Source organism: Staurois parvus, unplaced genomic scaffold (assembly GCF_062004578.1).
Source record: "Staurois parvus isolate SC_StPar_1 unplaced genomic scaffold, SC_StPar_1.0 ptg000468l, whole genome shotgun sequence".
NCBI lineage: Eukaryota > Metazoa > Chordata > Amphibia > Anura > Ranidae > Staurois > Staurois parvus.
Genome location: NW_028318264.1, coordinates 6,114,118 through 6,134,088, shown reverse-complemented (window position 1 = coordinate 6,134,088; position 19,971 = coordinate 6,114,118). Strand labels below are relative to the sequence as shown.

Here is a 19,971-nt window from a genome sequence, read left to right as displayed (position 1 = left end):
TTACCTTTCATTCGAAGGATTGGGGCAAAATGAAGGTAAAACAATAACCGGTCGCCTGTGAAAAGCTAAGCCCACTTTGGGAACAAAGGCTGGATCCGTCATGAAAAACGTCTGCAATGCCTCTGCGATGAGTACGTGCAGATAAGCATCTTTCAAATTTATTGAGGCTAAGAAGGCCCCCGGTTGAAGCAGGGCTTTGACTGTGAAAATTGAGTCCATCCAAATTTTTTGTATCGGATAGTCTAGTTCAGGGGTTTCAAATTCAGAATCAATCTGTACGCCCCTGAAGGTTTCTGGACCACGAACATATGTGAGTAGAAACCTTCCCCTATCTCTGCATTGGGGACTCTCACTACTACCTTTTGCTCCTCTAACTCCCGTAAAGAAGCTAGTAAGGCCGAAGCCTTTTGTGAACATCTGGGCAGGATTGTTACCAATAACCTTTGCGGCAGTGGCCTTGAGAACCCCAGGCAGTACCCCCTTCTCACGATGTCCAGTATGAAGGGGCTGGAGACCTCCGCTTCCCAACGTGGAAGACCCCCGAATCTTCCTCCCACTGGGGGAATCTAGTCACAGCGGCTTTTGGAGCTGCTCAGGAGGATGGAACATCGCTCCTCCTTTGCCCCTACCTCTCTGCCCCCAAGCCCTGTTCTGCATCTCTGGCCTAAGGACCTGTAACCTCTTTGGGGTACGAAACTTTCTTCCCCCTTGATCCTGCATTTTCCGTTTAAGGGGAAAGGACTTCTTCCTGTCCGCCGTGCCGTCTAAAACCGTTTCTAACCCTGGGCCAAACAGGAGATCACCTGAAAGGAATACCACATAACTTCACTTTTGAAGCGATATCTCCCCGTTATGTTTTTAGCCAAAGGGCCCTACGGGGCTGAATTGGTAAGGGTCGTTGACCTTGCTGATAACCTCACAGATTCCGCCGAAGCATCCGCAATGTACCCAACCCCCTGTAATAACGTCTGAAAAGACAAGGATCCTATCCTTAGGGGAATCCGCCACGATGTGCGCTTGTAACTGCGTGAGCCAGCACTCCATGTTCCTGGCTACTACCGTGGTGGCCATAGCGGGCTTCAAATTGGACAAGGTCGAGTCCCACGATTTTTTAAGAAGGGAATCTGCAATCCTAACCATAAGGTTTGGCAATACCACCATGTCTTAAAAAGCGAAATCAATTTTTCAGCAATTTGAGAAAATGCCGTATCCAGCTTGGGATTTTTGTTCCACAAAGCGGACGGATCCTCAAATGGAAATCGGCGTTTGAGGGCTTTAGAAAAAAAGGGCTTCCTCTCAGGATTCTGACACTCCTTTATCGTATCCACCAAGACCTCGTCAATGGGAAAAACTCTCCGCTTTTGTTCTTCCATACCAGGATACATCTGATCATGTAGAGAAAGGGGTTTTTTATCCTCCTTAATATCGAGCGTGGCATAAATTTCCCCCAACAAATCGTCTACCTCCTCCAGGGACAGTTTGTATCTCAAGGGGCCTCTGGGATCATCTGAGGGGCCCTCCCCTTCTGAATCCTCTTCCAACTGGGAGCCCAAGGAAGGCTCACCTTCCGCGGCCTCCTGGCCCTCCGCTCCTCAGCTAGTTGACGGAAGCACCTGCTGGGGTGGACGGGGCGCGGCCTAGGGTAATGCTAGATTCTCAACAAGCGTTTTAAAGGAGTCAAAAAGGTATTGGTCAGTTCCCTCACTGATTTAACCAAGTCTCCTTGTACCGGACTCTCCTCTCTGACTGACCCCTCTATATAGGGCCCACATAGCACCTTTTTCCATGATTCTTTCAGGGTCGCCTTACAGTGTTTTTATTTAGGGTGGAGGTGTTTCCTCAGGTGGGGAGGAGCCGAGGTCTCTCAAGGTGCTGTCCTGAAAGACGAGAGGGGAACATGTGTTAATACAGAACACCTCCCCCTCACATCAAAGCACTTTTTATGGTACAATATATCTTAAACACAGTTTAAACATAAGGAGTTTACAATTAGGATATTGAAGAAACGGGTGCTATAAACAGGGCTTTACTTTCTCAATGTCAATTTCCTTTTTTTTGTACTAGTGCAGGTTATCGAACACTACAGTTTTACTTGCTTTTTTGCCTAATAAATTGCACTTTTGGGATAGGGCAGATAAATATACTGTACTCGACTCAAGCGATTGGTGTGCCTCCGACTGTGTACAGAACAGCTTTTATGTCAGCGGGAGAACAATAGTGTTCATTAAAGCAACCCTGGCACAGGGTGTCAAAACTTGAATCAGCAAAACCCTGGTGAAAGAAGATGCTTCATACTTCCCTTTGCAGCTGGCGGTGTGCTGAATATTCTCTGTTAAAGAGCTCTGACCTTGCAACTGACAGACACTTTCAGAGGCATCAAATAGCATATTCTCCACTGGTCGATGTTGTTCCTGTCGCCAAACCCTATGTCACTGCATTACACTAGAGAGCTAGAGATTGACAGGACAACAAAAACAGACCCCTGGATTTTATGCAGTTTGAGATGGTGGTACAGGCACACGGTTAGTGGGGTTTGTCTGTTTGCAGGTCTCAAATTGTTTTTGGAGAGACGATCTTAGAAGGGTCAAGTTGCTGCAGTCAATAGTTTGTTTTAGGCTTAGAGATCACTTGAAAGATAGGAGGGTAGGGTCCGGAAAGATCAATTGAAAGATAGGAGGGTAGGGTCCGGAAAGATCAATTGAAAGATAGGAGGGTAGGGTCCGGAAAGATCAATTGAAAGATAGGAGGGTAGGGTCCGGAAAGATCAATTGAAAGATAGGAGGGTAGGGTCCGTAAAGATCAATTGAAAGATAGGAGGGTAGGGTCCGTAAAGATCAATTGAAAGATAGGAGGGTAGGGTCCGTAAAGATCAATTGAAAGATAGGAGGGTAGGGTCCGGAAAGATCAATTGAAAGATAGGAGGGTAGGGTCCGGAAAACTATTTCCTATTCTATCAGCTTTGTACAGTAATGGTTGCAGATTTGCACAGAATCTCCAGCTTCAACAGCAGGGGGCCACAAGGGCTTCTCCCTTGAAAGAATATAACATGTGCATGTGAACTGAGAATGATTTGACATTTTCCAAAAAAAAAAAAAAAACAAAAAAAAAAAAAAACAATAGCCAGCCTTCTTTTGTCCATTTCATAAACTGTGTAACAGTGTGAGCAGTTTGTGGTTTAACCACACCCAGACATTGCCAACACCAATGAATACTGTAGGTAGCCTGTAACAGTGCCCATCACAAGAGACACGGCACTTTTGTTGATCGTGTTAGGGTTTGCTCCTTGTTGTTTAGGTCCTGAGTGGTGCATTTTGATTGATTTCCAAACTAATAGACAGTGTTGACTAGTGGTATAGTCCCTATGCTTGACAGGGACACTAAATGTGGCACTTTGGCAGGCAAGTGGGCCACTCCCCAGTCTGCATAACTTTATACTAAACACCAACAACAAAATATATGGTTATTTTGAAATGGTTTTATTGGAATGCAGAAAAAAAAAGTAGAACACCAAGAATGTCTGACTGCAGCAAATGGGTGCTTTTTGAGAGGTTACAAAAAGGGTAAGCAGCTGCAGTAGAAGAATCCAAATAGTATGCTATAGGATACTACTGCTTTAAACTGACACTAAACCCACAACAAGGTTCTATCAATAAATGCTGTATTACCTTCTGTTCATAGTCACTATGAGATTAATTCTCTGTATTCTGCAACACACCTGGTTCCTGCTGTTCTTTATCTCCCCCTTCTGTCCATGTTCCCTGCAGCTAGGGATTTTGCAGCTGTAGGCAACTGTGCACATGCTCAGTTTTCAGTGAGTTTCTATGCATTTCCTCCCGATCACATCTGAGCAGCCCATGTGACCAACATGCAGATTAATGGTTGCTTCACCTCCTTGTTATTCTGAGATACAGACATGGGGAGGGGTGTGACACTGACTGGCAGAAAACCACCCACACCATGTTATTTCCACAAAACTAAAATTTTACTTCAAATATATATTTGTATGACAATTTAAAACAGTTTATTATATTTTGACTCTGTATTCCACCAAAGGCGGTTTGGTTTTTTTTTTTTTTTTTTTTGGACTAAAAGCTCCTCCTGCTTAGACAGGCTGGGAAAGAGCTGGGTCATGTGACAGCTGTATATCGATTAGGAAAAAGATACTTCTTTTAATTAAACTAATTACAGTGCCATCATCCATATACAGAAAGAGAAGGGACAATGTAAGCCATGTGTGTTTAGCATCACTTTGTATATAATTTGAATATATCAGAGCCCCAATATTCATTTTTACACAAAAAAATGAAATAAAAAAAATACACATAAATCACTGATTAGGGTTTCCCAAACCAACGGGTCAAGAGACTTGAGCATGCCACCTGGGCACGTCTGGAGAAATGCCCTGCAAGCATAGCAGCTGTGACGGCTGGCAGAGAAGCCTGGCCCATGCACGTCTGGAGGGATGCCAGCACTGGCAAGCAAGGCACATGCAAGTGTGGAGGAATGCCAGGACTGCAACAGCACCAGAGGCAGGGACTCCTGCTAGCGCCAGGGAAGTGCATGGCTGGATCTAGGGGGTTGCTGGGGTGAGCTTTGCACCACCCCCTCTTCCCAAATTTCAGCTGCCAAAACAGAGGATCCGCAACTTTGTGTATATGTTCATTAAAATATTTTTTACATCTTCCATTACATCTACTGTAACATCTCTAACTAAGGGTGTTTTTCTGTGAAATGCTTGAATAAAATAAGATTTTAATGAAAATATACAGTAAGTCGCCGATCCTGTTTTGGAATATGTTGTGACAGTGGTGCAGCTGCAGACCAGGCAGCCGCTTGCCCTTAGTGTATTTTATGTGTGGCCCAAGACAATTCCTTTTCTTCCAATGGTCCAGGAAAGTCAAAAAGGTTGGACACCCCTAGATTACAAGGAAAAAAAAAAAAAATGCAGACTGAAGCTACTGTAATTTCAAGAACAAGCCCTGTATTCTCTGAGCAATCTACACCCAGTATGTGTTCATTGTAAAAAATATTCTCTGCAGTTTCACTAGCAAAGTTTTACACCTGCTTTACCCTCTGGAGAGGTGTTGAGGAGTTTTACTGCCTCGTCACCTCCAGTTTTAAACTCCTAAGTAATGGACAACTGTGCCATAACCATGTCTTCTGCATGGCTGCCCCACTCATTTTAGCAGCAAAAGTGGGAGCATCTGGAGGGAGAAGAAAAATGCAGCTTAACAATGGGGTTTTAATGATCCTAAAAGCCTATTCAAAAAGAGGGCCTACCCTTGAAGACGTGCATGCGCACGAAATGCGTCGGGCAGAGCCACACTTGCTGACGTCACACTACCGAAGGATGGAGCAGCGGCCATCTTGGTATTTCCTTTTTACCGGTTTTACATATTCGATTTCACGTGGATGTTTTATCTTTACTAAAATAAAATACTACACTATATACCAATTTCTGGGCTCCTGTGGTGAGCTATTTTCCCTAGGGAAGGGCCCTATCCTTTCTGGAGTGGAGCAGTTTGCATTAGAACCCCTGGCTGCCTCTGGATCTACAGATGTGATATACATACATGCTATTAACCAGTAGCTATCTGGTGAGTTTACATCTGACAGAGGTGGTGGACCCCTGCACTTGTTTTGTACCTATGGTTTAACCTGCACTTAAGATTGGTGCACCTACGGACACTAATATATTTTGTGGACTTCAGCAGTTCATTTCTATACTCTTACTTATTTGACAACTATTATGTTACTGATATTTGTGGCTAATTTGCCTATTATATGGATATTAATATTTCACTTGAATTACTAGTCCGTTTTCTCATTTAAGAGCTCTTATATGGTGTACTTGACTGTTCCACCCATTTTCATTTCGTATATAAAATTTAATTATTGGAGATATATAGATAGATAGATAGATATATATATATATATATATATATATATATATATATATATATATATAACACTTGGATGTTCCTCTTTATATGTATTCATTTTATTTATTAATTATTTGCTCAGAGCTGCACTTTATATCACATTAGAAAATATAGGATTACTAAAGTTTGTTATTTCATGAGCACGCACAAATTTAAGGTTTGACATGTTGGATATCCATTTATGCGGTGCTCATAGCACTGAAAGGTCTCTCCCACTCCCTGCTAGTCCCTGGGGGTGGTGCTGGAGACAGACAGGGGGATGAGGAGGAGATATATAGCGCAATGTTAAAAATTTAAAAAATGTTTAAGTCACCATAAAGCCCCTTTTGTTTTTAAAAGCCCCAGACATTACTTAAAGCAGATTTAAATATGGTTTTGGTAAAAAACTTTTTTTTTTTTTTTGTTTACCAAGACAAGTAGATTGTCATGAGGGACAAGTAGAGTGGGACACAGATTTAGTCCCTGGACAATTAAGTTTTTAAAAAATTTCCACACCCTTGGAGGGGGGTGGGTACCTGGTTTTGACAAGTACCTGCTTCCACTTCCAGTCAGATTGCCGTGACAGATGCACCAGAAATTTCTCCTCCCACCCCCGCCTGTCACAGATCCCAGAATTGTGCATGACTGTTCACATAGAGTTCAACCGGCTGTGAAGCCACAAGGAGTCAGAGCAGGCTGGCCAGAGTTAACATGTCAGCTCAGGTGAGGATGGCACTGGATCCTTCAACAGCTCGGTGTCTATTAAATGTCTGCAGCTACATTATTTGTAGCTGCTGACTTTTACATTTTTTTGTTTCTAGGGTGAAGAACGCTTTAACTATTACAGAACAAGGCTTCGTGTTACATCTTTAGATAACCATAGATCACTGAAACGGATTGTTATGACATGTGGTTTTTACTGAAGGCAATCTCTGCCTATGTTTTTTTCCCCCCCACTTATCACTTGCTCAGTGTAAATCAGCTAGGCTTGTAGCAAGCTTCCTTTTAATTATTTCCACTCATACTGCAGTTGTTGCTCTGCCAAAGCATCCAAATATATGAAAAAAAAAAAAAAAAAAAAAAGAAACCACTTAATCTACATACCGAAGTGAAAGAGTAGAATGAGCCAAATAGGAATTGAAATGGCAGCTAGATATCGCTGGGTTCCTACATTCCACTTGAATGAAACTGCCAGGATATACCCAATGACTAGTGTCCAAATCTGGGAAAAGTTGAAAACAAAAACAATTATAACATGCGATAACCAAGAAAAGAATCTATGTGCAGTAAAACGATCAATACAACTCTGTCAATTATAGCTTACTCCCTTTGTTCAAGAGTGGAAACTAAACCACATGAACATTAATGTTGTCCATACAATCACTGCACAGCACACAGAGCAAATTGAAACTTTTTCCAACCATTTTCAAAAGAGATTGCATGATCTGTACATATTTGTGCAGACCCAAATATCCACATCAGACGGCTTAGATAATTGGTCACAGTGATCACATGGTACCCTCATCTGTCACTGACAAAGCACTGCAGCGCAGTCCAGGGGGCGCATGTGAGGACATCATGACGTCCACCCAAACCTAGAGAGGTCCCGCCCATCGCTGACAATAGGCCAGGTGGGAACTGGTTAAAGGGTGCCTTGATTGGAAAAAGGTTGAGAAACACAGGGCTAAATGATTAGGTCAGAGCAAATCAAAGTTGCAGCTCTTGTGGGATGTTCCTGGTCTGCATTGGTCAGGGCCTAACCAAAAGTAGTCCAAGGAAGGACAACCGGTGACAATGTCATGGGTGGGCAAGGCTCAAAGCTGCAGATGGGGAGCAAAGACTGGCCAGTGTAGTCCAATCCATTAGATAAGCTCTGTAGTTTAAACTGCTGAAAAAGTTGGTGTCAGAACACACAATGCACTGCAGTTTATATGGGGCTACATAGCCGCAGACCAGTCAAGATGCCCATGCTTACCCACATACACAGCCATAAGTGCCTACAATGGGCACGTGAGCACCAATACAGGACCTTGGAGCAATGGAAGAAGCACCAAGCATTATTCTGCCCAAAAGCTCCTCTCCTGAATGAACGGATTTTTTTTTTGTGATTTGTTCTGGCTGTAAACACTCCTCTTCTAATACACCTGTAAACACCTGTGTGTGCATGAACACATACAGTGAATATAAAAAGTCTACACACCCCTGTTAAAATGTCAGGTTTCTGTGATGTAAAAAAATGATAAAGAAATGATTTCACAACTTTTTCCACCTTTAATGTAACCTATTAACTATACAACTCAGTTAAACAACAAACTGAAATCTTTTAAGTGGAGGGAAGTAAAAAAAAAAAAACCCAATATGGTTGCATAAATGTGCACACCTTTAAACTAATACTTTGTTGAAGCACCTTTTGATTTTATTAGAGCAGTCTTTTTGGGTATGAGGCTATCAGCATGGCACATCACGACTTGGTAATATTAAATGAGTAATCAAGCGAGCGCTTCTTATAAAAAAAGAATAAAAGCAGCTAGCATAAGGAAAAAAACCCTAGATCCTTTGAAACATATCAAGAATGCAGCGCTAGAACGTATATATATATATATAAATTGAATGCATTATAAAGTGACAAGTGATAAATTCAAGCGCTATATATGCCGGGTGTAAGTGAAACCAAGGAGCAGTTCCTGTATGCGGGGAGGGTCCCACAGAGAGGTCTGAAGTCCATCCCAGGGTGTACAAAGTGCCTACAGAGTGCAACATCCTTACCGGTTCCTAGATTACCACTAGTGTCCTGATTATTACATACACAAGCAATATTATTGTGCATCTGGTGAGTGCAAGCACACCTCTTTTCTTTTCCACGGAAGTCACAAGCACCTTATTTATGCAATTCCAGTGAGAGTGACCAGTACCCCCAGACACGGGATTACCAATGCACCTATAAGAAAAGTTTTCTTCAACACTGATATTTTGGCTTGTTATGCGTTTATAATGTGCATTTATGTTATTGTACTTCATCTACTTTGAGACGACACACTGTTGCCACTTTACAGCGCTCAACTATAGCGCTTGAATTTATCACTTTATAATTTAAATATATATATATATATATATATACACATATACATACATATACACACACACACATTACAGCGCTGCATTCTTGATATATGTAGTAATATTTGCCCACTCTTCCTTGCAAAAACACTCCAAATCTGTCAGATTGCGAGGGCATCTCCTGTGCACAGCCCTCTTCAGATCACCCCACAGATGTTCGGATTCAGGTCTGCCCTCTGGCTGGGCCATTTCAAAACTTTAATCATCTTCTGGTGAAACCATTCCTTATGATGAAGTTCCTCAGAAGACTGAAGTTTTTTGTGCCAATATTGACTGGTATTTGGAACTGTTCATAATTTCCTCTACCTTGACTAAGGCCCCAGTTCCAGCTGAAAGAAAACAGCCCCAAAGCATGATGCTGCCTCCACACTTACTGTGGGCATGGTGTTCTTTTGGTGATGTGCAGTGTTGTTTTGGAATTATGGCCAAAAATGTTTTTGCAAAATCCGGGCTTGGATGTTTTTCTTTGTAGGAAAAGGCTTCCATCTTGCCACTCTACCCCATAGCCCAGACATTTGAAGAATACGGGAGATTGTTGTCACATGTACCACCCAGCCAGTACTTGCTGGATATTCCTGCAGATCATTTAATGTTGCTGTAGGCCTCTTGGCTGCCTCCCTCCCAGACCAGTTTTCTTCTCGTCTTTTCATCAATTTTGAAGGGACATCCAGTTCTTTGTAATTTCACTGTTGAGCCATATTTTCTACAGTTGATGACTGTCTTCATTGTGTTCCATGGGATATCTAATGCCTTGGAAATTCTTTTGTACCCTTCTCCTGACCGATACCTTTTAACAATGAGATCCCTCTAATGCTTTGGAAGCTCTCTGCGGACCATGGCTTTTGCTGTAGGATGCGACTAAGAAAAAGGCCAGGAATGACCTACTAGAACAGCTACACTTTATTTGGGGTAATCAGAGGCACTTTAAAATGATGGCAGGTTTGTAATGACTCTTATTGATCATGATTTTGAATGTGATTGCTTAATTCTGAACACAGCTACATCTCCAGTTAAAGGGTGTGCACACTTATGCAACCACATTATTTTAGTTTTTTATATTTACCCCCCCCCCCCCCCCCAAAAAAAAAAAAAAAAAGACTTCAGTTTGTTTTTCAATTGAGTTGTACAGTTTATAGGTCACATTAAATGGTGGAAAAAGTTCAGAAATGATTTATCTTGGTCTAATTTTTTTACATCACAGAAACCTAACAGGAGTGTGTACACTTTTTATATCCACTGTAGGCTAACAGAGGTGCACTTCCAGGAAGAGAAAAAAACAAAAACCTCTTGTAAGAGTGGCTTTTTTTATTTGACCACAGTGTGCATTAGCCCTCCAGACCTCCATGGATCGGCTTGTTTTTCCAGCACATCCCTCAGGTGCTCGAAGGGATTGAGATCTGGATGATTTGGAAGCCAAGTCAACACCTCAAACTCATGGGGCTTGATTTACTAGAGGTAAATATACTGTGCACTGCAAATGCAGTTGCTTTATACCCGAGGGGAAGCTCTGAAATGAGGCAAAGCTCTGCTGATTTCTTTCATCCAATCATGTGCAAGAAAATAATGCTGTTTATTTTCCTTGCATGTTCACGTTAGATCTAGAGCCAATGCACTTCCAGTTCACAGCCTACTTGCCTTTGGTAAATCAACCCCTTGGTGTTCCTTAAACCATTTTTGCATTTATCCTGCTGGAAGAGGCCAGAGCCTTCATGAAGGGGTGCAGGGGGTGAGCAATGTTTAGGTAGTTGGTGCGTGTCAAGTAACATCCACAAGAATGAAGAGACCCAAAGTTAAGTCCCTGCAGAACATTGTCCAAAGCATCACACTGCCTGTGCCTGCTTGCCTTCTCCCCATACTGAATCCTGTTCCCTAGGGAAGCAAAACATACACCCGGCCATCCACCCGATGTAAAAGAAAACGTTTTGCTTGAGTTTGAGGTGTTGACTGCCTCCAAATTGTCCAGATCTTAATTCCTTGAGCACCTGTTGGATGTGCGGGAAAAAACAAGTCTGATCCGTGGAGGTCTTAAGACCTCATGCACACTTTAATAGGTGTTTGACATTTTGTTCTCTGCCTGTAAGCGCACCTCTGTTAGCCTATGTGCACACATAGAAGTTTACAGGCAGAAAAAGAACCCCCTCACCCTGGTGGGGGCGGCTTTATAACACAAAGGCACAATGGGAGAAATTGCTGCACTAACATCACCTCGCTAGTATGGCAATCTGTTTTATTTTTTTAATGCGCCTGAAAAAAAAAAAAATTGCAGGAGTGGAAACATGTCACATATTCCACCTCAAACATGTAACATGTTCCCGAAGGTGAACGTATCCTTTAAACCAAAATATAAACAAACAGTAGGGCGCTAAGGGTCACAAATATAAATGTATATATAGTTAAGCAGTCACACAAGCCACTCAGTGTGTGTGGCCTGGGTTGTCAAAGATATGCACACAAAGATATCATAGGTGTGAAGTGAAACACACGCAAAAAAGGATCTCATGCATTACAGTGACACAAAAATAACTTTGTGACTAGTGTCCATGTGCATATAACGAATTCCATGCAGATGTGAACTGCAATGTGCCAATCCTCTATAGCTGGGGTGCCCCCTCACCTTCCTGCCCAGGCCCCTAAGGACCAATGAGCCTTGAGTAATGCAGTGGGTGTCCCTCCAGATGTAAGATGGATCACTCCAACAATGGTGGTGGAACTCCCTCCTCTTGGCTATACCATAAATCGTAGGTGGTACCAGTATATGACTCTCCAGAAGGATCACCTGTCTGCCCGTATCCGCCTCCTCTCTCCCGGCAGGAGAGAGGAGGCGGATACGGGCAGACAGGTGATCCTTCTGGAGAGTCATATACTGGTACCACCTACGATTTATGGTATAGCCAAGAGGAGGGAGTTCCACCACCATTGTTGGAGTGATCCATCTTACATCCGGAGGGACACCCACTGCATTACTCAAGGCTCATTGGTCCTTAGGGGCCTGGGCAGGAAGGTGAGGGGGCACCCCAGCTATAGAGGATTGGCACATTGCAGTTCACATCTGCATGGAATCCGTTATATGCACATGGACACTAGTCACAAAGTTATTTTTGCGTCACTGTAATGCATGAGATCCTTTTTTGCGTGTGTTTCACTTCACACCTATGATATCTTTATGTGTGCATATGTTTATGACAACCCAGGCCACACACTATTGAGTGGCTTGTGTGACTGCTTAACTATATATACATTTATATTTGTGACCCTTAGCGCTGTACTGTTTGTTTATATTTTAGTTCACCGTTTTGGTGCCGTGGTTGTGGCATTTTCAGGGCTGGCTGCTTAAATTGATCATCTGTACTTACTGGCGCAGGAGTTAGTTTTATCTATATATCCTTTAAACCAAGTCTTCGGTCACACCAAGCCCTGATTTGCTACGATTGTAAAGTCAGAGGTCAGTGATTTCAGGTACAACTTGGAAGAGAACTCTGACTTCATGTACAGAGGTCTATGCAGGTCGCACCTGAACTTACAAACAGTAATGCATGAAGTACTGTCAAGGTTGTTGAGACTCCGATGGAGACGGAATCGCACCATATGACTGCTTCCATTGAGGACAGTGAGGGTGCAACTTGTCATGCTAGTTGGAACCATCACACGATAAGTTGCAGCGGTGTGACCGGGGACTTTGTATTGGAATTCCACTTGACGTTTTGACACGTTCTGGTCCAGCCAAGAGCAGATGTGAAGCCCCCTGGAGGTGGCCCCTTCCCCTGATGAGAGGAGATCCCCATTGTACAGGACAGTCCACTCACCCACTGGGAGCTGAAGTAGTCCAGGGCCCCGCAGATGACACCACACAAGGCGCCCAGCAGGTGTCGCACTCCCAGGTAGCTGGCCGCCCAGTAGAGCATATAGAGGAGAGGCGCCCCGGCCAGCAATGGCAGTCTCCGGGCCAGCAGCTCCCCCAGGGCCTCCAGACTGTGGTTGATGAAGCTGACGGGTAACAAGAAGGTGGCCAGGACAATGGGCGAGCCCTGGCGCTGGATCCGGGCCAGCCAGCGGCGGCAGGCACCTGTCAGAGTGTGTTTGAAGGGATGGAGGAAGGTGCCGCAAAGTGCTGCCCATAGCAGTGGCCGGAGGAAGGCCTCCAGGATGAAGTACACCAGGATGGCAGCCCCGCAGCAGCCGGCCGCGAACAGCAGGGCCCCAGTGTTGTAGAACGCTTGTTTGATGTTCCGGTCGAAGCGAAGCGGCAGTCCCTGGGAAAGTGGTAGAGGGCCCGGCGGGTTCCGGGACAGGCTTTGGAAGAGGTGTCGGGCCGCTGTGGGGGTGTCAACCATGGGCGCCTCACTCTGCCCGCCTCGGGGGGAGCTGCCATGTGCGGCCAACGAAGCGCCGCCGTTCTCTTCATGATCATCCATGTCTGAGGGGGGCACCTCGGGCTTCCTTGTTTGGGACACGCCCACTGTAGCCATCGGGCGGCCGCTTTACAGGGGTGATATCAGCTAGGGGCGTGGGATGGGGTGGAGCCGTCTGCGTGGAGGGCGCTCCAATAGGGTGGCCTGAGATGGGTATCGGGGCAAGTGCTGATGTTTTGGAGGGAGTAGGCGGGGATAGCGAGGAGGGCGGACCCTCTCGTGTTAGCTGGGAGGGATTAGGTGTGGCTAAGGGTCAGTCAATGCGTAGGGGGTGGAGCTTGGAGGGAGTGGGCGGGCCATGATCTGTGTAATTGTAGCGGGACGGAATAAAGGCGGAGAATGGGAGGAGAGGGACGCTTTTGTGTGACCGGCCTGTGACTGCTATACAAGGCTGCATTGTGTGATGTGCGCAGGACGGAGCGCTTCCTCCTAGGAGGCCTGGGATTGTCACATATCGGGCGGACTGACCATTTGGAAACTCGGGCACTGCCTGAGGGCCCAGGGTCAGTAGGGGGCTCCATGAGATGCCCCTGGTACCTTTTTCATAGGCTTTTTTGAGTTTGGGCAAGGACATAGGGGCCCCATGATCCCCTATTGCACGGGGCCCCATGAGTTGTCAGTCTGCCCCTGTCACATACTATTCCTGATGAAATGAGTTGTCATGTTCTATGGACGTCCATGATCCTGTACTAAGGGGTAGTCATGTCTGCCATGCATTCAGGGCTGCTGTTAGAAGCCACGGGGCCCCATACAGCCAATCTGATAGGGACCCCCCAAAAGAAAACCCCACAGTTTACTATGCTTCAGTTTGAATGAACACAGTGCGTCATCAGTACTGATCACTCGTGTTCATTCAAGGAAGGGAAAGGTAAATGTGACATATGTTGCTGGAGGGAAGTACACTGGGGCCTGGGCAATGAAACATTTGGTGCACAGGGAATGTGATGGGTGCACTGGTGGGGGGGCAATTACCGGAACCCATCCCCTGTATGTCTCTGCAGCAGCCGCACGTGTGTAGTTCCCGAAGTTGGTTGGGTTTGAATGGGTAGATTCAGACTTGGGCCCCTTTCACACAGGCGTTCCATATGTCTGTTTTTTCATCTGTCCGTTTACAGATGAAAAATGGACACCCATGTATTTCTATGGATGTGAACGGATGATCATCCATTTTTGTGAACGGAAGAAAACCCTATTTTTGTTCCATAAAAAGAAAACAAAACAGATGAAAACGGATGTCCGTGGATGTTAACGGACATACAGTCAGTTTTTGGTAAAGGATGTAAAAAAATGGATGTAAACTGATGAAAAACAGAAGTGAACAGATGAAGAAACTGATGTGAACTGATCCGTTTTATTTCTCGGAAGAAACGTGACTGAACTGATGAAAAAATGGAAGGCCTGTGTGAAAGACCCTTAGTGATGACTAAGAAAAAACAGGAGTGAGCCCCCCGGAGGACTGCCTGACTTAGCTGCATTCTCTTCTGGTCCGTGTGACATTACTCCGGCCAGGCCACACTCTCTCTGGGGGGGGGGGGTTACACATGGAATTGGGAGTAATTATACTAAGGTAAGGGGGGCACAGATATAAAGGTTCCCCTTTTATCAGTAACTCCCTCTTACCTTGGTGTATCCACTCTGAGAAAGATGGTCTGTGGTCAACAGAGTCCTACTCCCTCCACACCCTTGTGTTCCCACTTCAATCAGTGTCCTCAAACAACCCCTTTACACAAGAGTCCACAGCATTCCCCTTTACATCATGGTCCGCAGTGTTCCCCTTTACATCATGGTCCGCAGTGTTCCCCTTTACATCATGGTCCGCAGTGTTCCCCTTTACATCAGAGTTCCCCTTTACATCGGGGTCTGCTGAGTTCCCCTTGCACTGTAAGATGGAATCCTGCAGACTGTGATGTAAGGGGCACTCTGTGGACTCTTGTGTAAGGAAGTGGGGCTCTGGTGACCAGTGTTCCCCTTGACATCAGGGTCCACAGAGTTCTACCTTACACTGTAAGAGAAAACTTTGAGGACTCTGATGTAAAGGGGAACTCTGCGGACCCTGATATAAGGGAGAACTTTGTGGACTGTGATGTAAAGGAGAACTCTGGAGTCTGATGTAAGGGGAACTCTGGTCTCTCTGAGTCCAGTGCATTTTTCCTTACAGCAGACTCCACAGACTTCTCCTTTACACCAGAGTCTGCAGCATTCCCCCTTACATCGGAATCCTCAAAGTTATCCTGTCCATCAGGGTCGGCAGAGTTCTCCCTTGCACTGCAAAGGGGAACCCTGAAAACTCTGATGTAAGGGGGAACTCTGTGCTGGGTTTATTAGCCTAACCTTCATGTAAAAGGAGAATATGCTTTTGCCTTTTGTTATAAGGTGGTAGTAAAGTCGTTGGGTATACAATCTGCTGACAGGCAGGGTTTTTATAACAGAAAAGACAACAAAGGTTTCTTCTGTCATAAATGTCCTTCCTGCCTGTCAGCAGATAATGTGATCTGAGCTGCACATGCACAGCTCAGATCACATTTACAGCCCGCTGTGTGTACTGTGGCAACGTGACTCCTGCGTGCATGTGTGGGAGTGACAGCGCTACAGCCTGGCCATTCAAGTGACTGAAGATAGGAACACCGAGGGAAGATGGAAGCTTCGGGGAAGGCGTGACAGCGCTGAGCTGGTGGGCTCCTTTTGCAGACAAGTTGTCATATTTACTGAAACCTGCAGGGAAAAGCTTTTTTATTTTTAGGACAGGGCTTTGCTATTGCTTTAAGCACATTGCTAATCACACTAATTACATGTCTGTAACTAAAATATTGATATTTGCACTGGAAACCGTAATTTTTAATTGTCAGTAAAAGAAATTGGCTCTGTCAGTAGATTTGTTTGTGTTGTGTCAGTAAATTTCACTTCCGGAGGTTGGCAGCCCTGCATGCATTTGTTAGAGGTCAGTTTCTGGGAGTCATCTCACATCCACAATGTGAACGCTGAATTCATGTTTCATTATTACATGGTAAACATATGCCATACCTGTGGGGTGCCCGTGGAAGGAATCACTGTAGTAATTGCAGCTATTAGAGCTGATTTACATATATGCGGTGTGGATTGAAGCTCAGGTTTCAGAGCTAATTGATGAAGTAGCTGTTCACAGGTTCAGGTCAGGTTTATATCAGGTTCAGGACAGGATTAGCTCAGGATCTTATCCTGTTCACAGGTTTAGGAATGGTTCCCATTGAAGTCAATAGCCTGTAATCCACACCTGCACCTGAACCCACTGCTCAGAAATCAGACATGACTCTTTTTAAAACCGCACTGAATCCACACCGGCCATGCACCAGACATATGTGAACAGGCACCATAGAAATGTTATTTCACATGTTGTGTATGCATATACGGTTGCAAGAAAAAGTATGTGAACCCCTTGGGATTACGTGGAGTTTTGCATGAATTGGGCATAAAATGTACTCTGAACGTCATCTAAGTCACAACAATAGAAGAACACAGTCTGCTGAACATAATACTACACAAACATTAGATGTTGTCATGGTTTAATTGCACATAACATGTAAACATTCACAGTGCAGGGAGGAAATAGTATGTGAACCTTTGGACTTAATAACTGGTTGACCCTCCTTTGGCAGCAATAACCTCAACCAAACGTTTCCTGTAGTTGCAGATCAGACCTGCACAACGATCTGGAGTAGTTTTGGACCACTCCTCTTCACAAAACTGTTTCAGTGTAGCAATATTCTTGGGATGTCTGGTGTGAATCGCTCTCTTAAAAGGTCATGCCACAGCATTTCAATCGGGTTGAGGTCAGGACTCTGACTGGGCCACTCCAGAAGGCGTATTCTGTGCTGTTGCAGCCATTTTGTTGAATTACTTGTATGCTTTGGGTCATTGTCCTGTTGCATCACCCATCCTCTGCGGAGCTTCAGTTGGCGGACAAATGGTTGTACGTTTTCCTGCAAAATGTCTTGATAAACTCTGGAATTCATTTTCCCATCAATGACAACAATCCGTCCAGGCCCTGAGGCAGCAAAGCAGCCCCAAACCATGATGCTCCCTCCGCCATGTCTTACAGTGGGGATGAGGTTTTGATGTTGGTGTGCTGTGCCTTTTTTTCTCCATATGTGAACGGACACTTGCAGTGATCCTCACCTTCTTCTAAGTCTCATGCTGAGCAGCTGCCCTGCTGCATACTGAACACAGGGGGTCACTCACTCAGCATAGGCACAGAATACCTTGTATTTTTCTCAATGAATGCAAAGCATTCTCTGATTGGGCAAGGTGGAGAGGTGGGTTGATTTTGTCACAATCTCCACCTCATCAAGGTAGGGAACGGTTTGCATTCATTGAGAAAAATACAAGGTGTACCATGAATGGTGCTCGTACCAAGCAAGTGACCCCTTGTGTTCACTATGCAGCAGGACAGCTGCTCACCAAGGGACCCAGAAGATTGCAAGGACCACTGTAGCAGTGGAAGCTACTTCAGTGCTTCCATAGGCATCAGCCAGGTATGAAATATGTATAGTTACATTGGTCCAAGCTGGAACCATACCTGGAATTCTGCATTAATCCCTTCCTGCCCAGCCCTGGCATCTCTTTAGAGTCTGTAGGCTGGAGGAGTGGGAAGGATCGACTGATTACTTACTTTGAGATTGGATATCACAGAGGTCACATGATTGGGGGAGCTTGTCCTGCTGGCTCTTGATCAATAGTATGTACTAAGAGCTATCTTTGACAGCTCAGTCATTGTGCTGGAAACACGATGTCAGCACAGAAAGCTCTGTTGTGCTTCTGCCTACCGTTAGCCGCAGGCCTGTATCTAGTACAGAAAGTGATGGTACAAAGAACATTTTAGAGTTGTCACAGGAAGGTGAGGGTTAAACTTGCAACAGGGCACCTGCTATGGAGTTAGCTGTCTGAGTTTCGTGTCACATTGGCGATGTTATATAAGCTACACCAGGTCTCAAAATTTCCACTCACTTGCTCACATTTGGCGAGTGGAAATAACGTGGGGGTGAATCACCGGGTTTGACTCCGGGAATGGATGGCTGCTTCTTTCATTCCGGAGAGGGAGCTGTGGTTGGTGCTTGAATCTATCTCTCTCTCCATGTGGGCAGGCAGCAGGGGTTGAGCATTGGTCGTGGTGAGCTGTGATTGGGCAGCCCACTGCCGGGACAGCCCCTCTCTCCTAATAGGAGAATGTGGAGCTTCAGCCAGGAGAGATGATCCAACCCCCCCCCCCCCTACTCTCTGCTCTCCTGTCAAGGAAAACATGCTGTTCTGGCTCCACCGCTTGCTGACATCACTCACAGTAGGCGGCGGAGCTGTCAGTAAATACACGTCCTTCCTGTCCCAGAGTGGTGGTGGCTCCTCCTCCATCCCCTGGACCCAGAGAGCAGGCACTGAAAACCAGTAGGATCAAGAGCATGGTGAGGCTGGCAGCAGAGTGACTGCTTCTTCTGGGAATTCTACTACACTCACCCTCCACATCCCTGCACACTGTACCCTGCTGTGTGCCTCGTGCCCTGCTGTGTGCCTCGTGCCCTGCTGTGTTCCTTGCTGTGCCTTGTACCCTGTGTGCCCTGTCCCCTTCTGTGTGCCCTGTCCCCTTCTGTGTGCCCTGTACCATTATTAGGCTCCATGTACACGAACTTACCCTGACCGCTGGCCACGGGAAAGCGCGAATTGTGCCAAAATGTGGCAACCGCGGTACCGCGATTTTGCCACGTTTTGCGTTTACCCGTGGCCAGCGGTCAAAACATTCCTATCCTGAACGCGATTCTTCCGTGTTCAGGAGAGGGAGATTTGACCTCACCTAAATGCGGCAACTCATAAACTCTGTTAAAAGCCTATGTTTACTTGGACACAAAGGCTTTTATGGAGTTGAGTTTAGGAGCTTTGCCAAAAAAATGCCAAAACTCCTAAACTTGAGTTTAGGAGCTGCTCGTGTACATGAGATTTCATTTCATGAGATCATTTACAAGGGCTTGTTTAGGGGTGGGTAGGGGCAAGTGATGGCAAGTAACTCTTAAGGCCTGGCTAGTAGCTCAGGACTTGATGTTTTGAGCCCCGAGCTACACAATCACTCTCATTTGGCTTTTTATTATTGGCTAGGAATAAAATGGCTGGAGGATGAAAGAAGTAAGAGGGGTCTGAGGGGGGCAGAAAGAGGTATGGAGGGCTGATGTAAAGTCTGAAGGGGCACTGATAGAGCTAAAGAGGATGATTTACGGATGGCGATAAAGATAAGGCAGTCTGATCTGTGGTTTGATGAGACACTGAGGGCTGGAGGCTGAAAAAATTAAAGAGGGGGGCTGATAGAGGTAAAAGGATCTTATCTTAGGGAGTTGATAGATGTAAGGGGGTCTGATCTGAGGTCTGAAGGGGTACTAGAGATTGGAAAATAAAAGGGTGGGGGGGTGGAGGCTGAAATATGTATAGTGTTATAAAGAACTGATAAAATATTGCAACTTGTTTGTCAAGTTTACTGGACGTCGGCCCCTTTCAGACTGGGTGGACCCATC

The 19,971-nt window shown here is 45.2% G+C and overlaps 1 protein-coding gene across 3 annotated transcripts in view; it reads right to left on the bottom strand.

The window, feature by feature from the left end:
* TMEM245 (transmembrane protein 245) overlaps positions 1–13,618 on the bottom strand; it is a 118,971-nt gene extending 105,353 nt beyond the window's left edge. For 2 of the 3 annotated variants that reach the window (XM_089689071.1, XM_089689072.1), the window contains exons 1-2: positions 12,842–13,614; positions 7,026–7,143 (exon numbers count right to left, since the gene is read on the bottom strand). In XM_089689071.1, coding sequence (XP_089545197.1) covers positions 7,026–7,143; positions 12,842–13,504 — 781 coding nt within the window. In that variant the 5' untranslated portion in view covers positions 13,505–13,614. Of the gene's footprint in view, positions 1–7,025; positions 7,144–12,841 lie in introns of all 3 variants that reach the window. The other variant, XR_016314854.1, reaches the window with a different exon arrangement.
* Between the last annotated feature and the right edge of the window lie 6,353 nt (positions 13,619–19,971).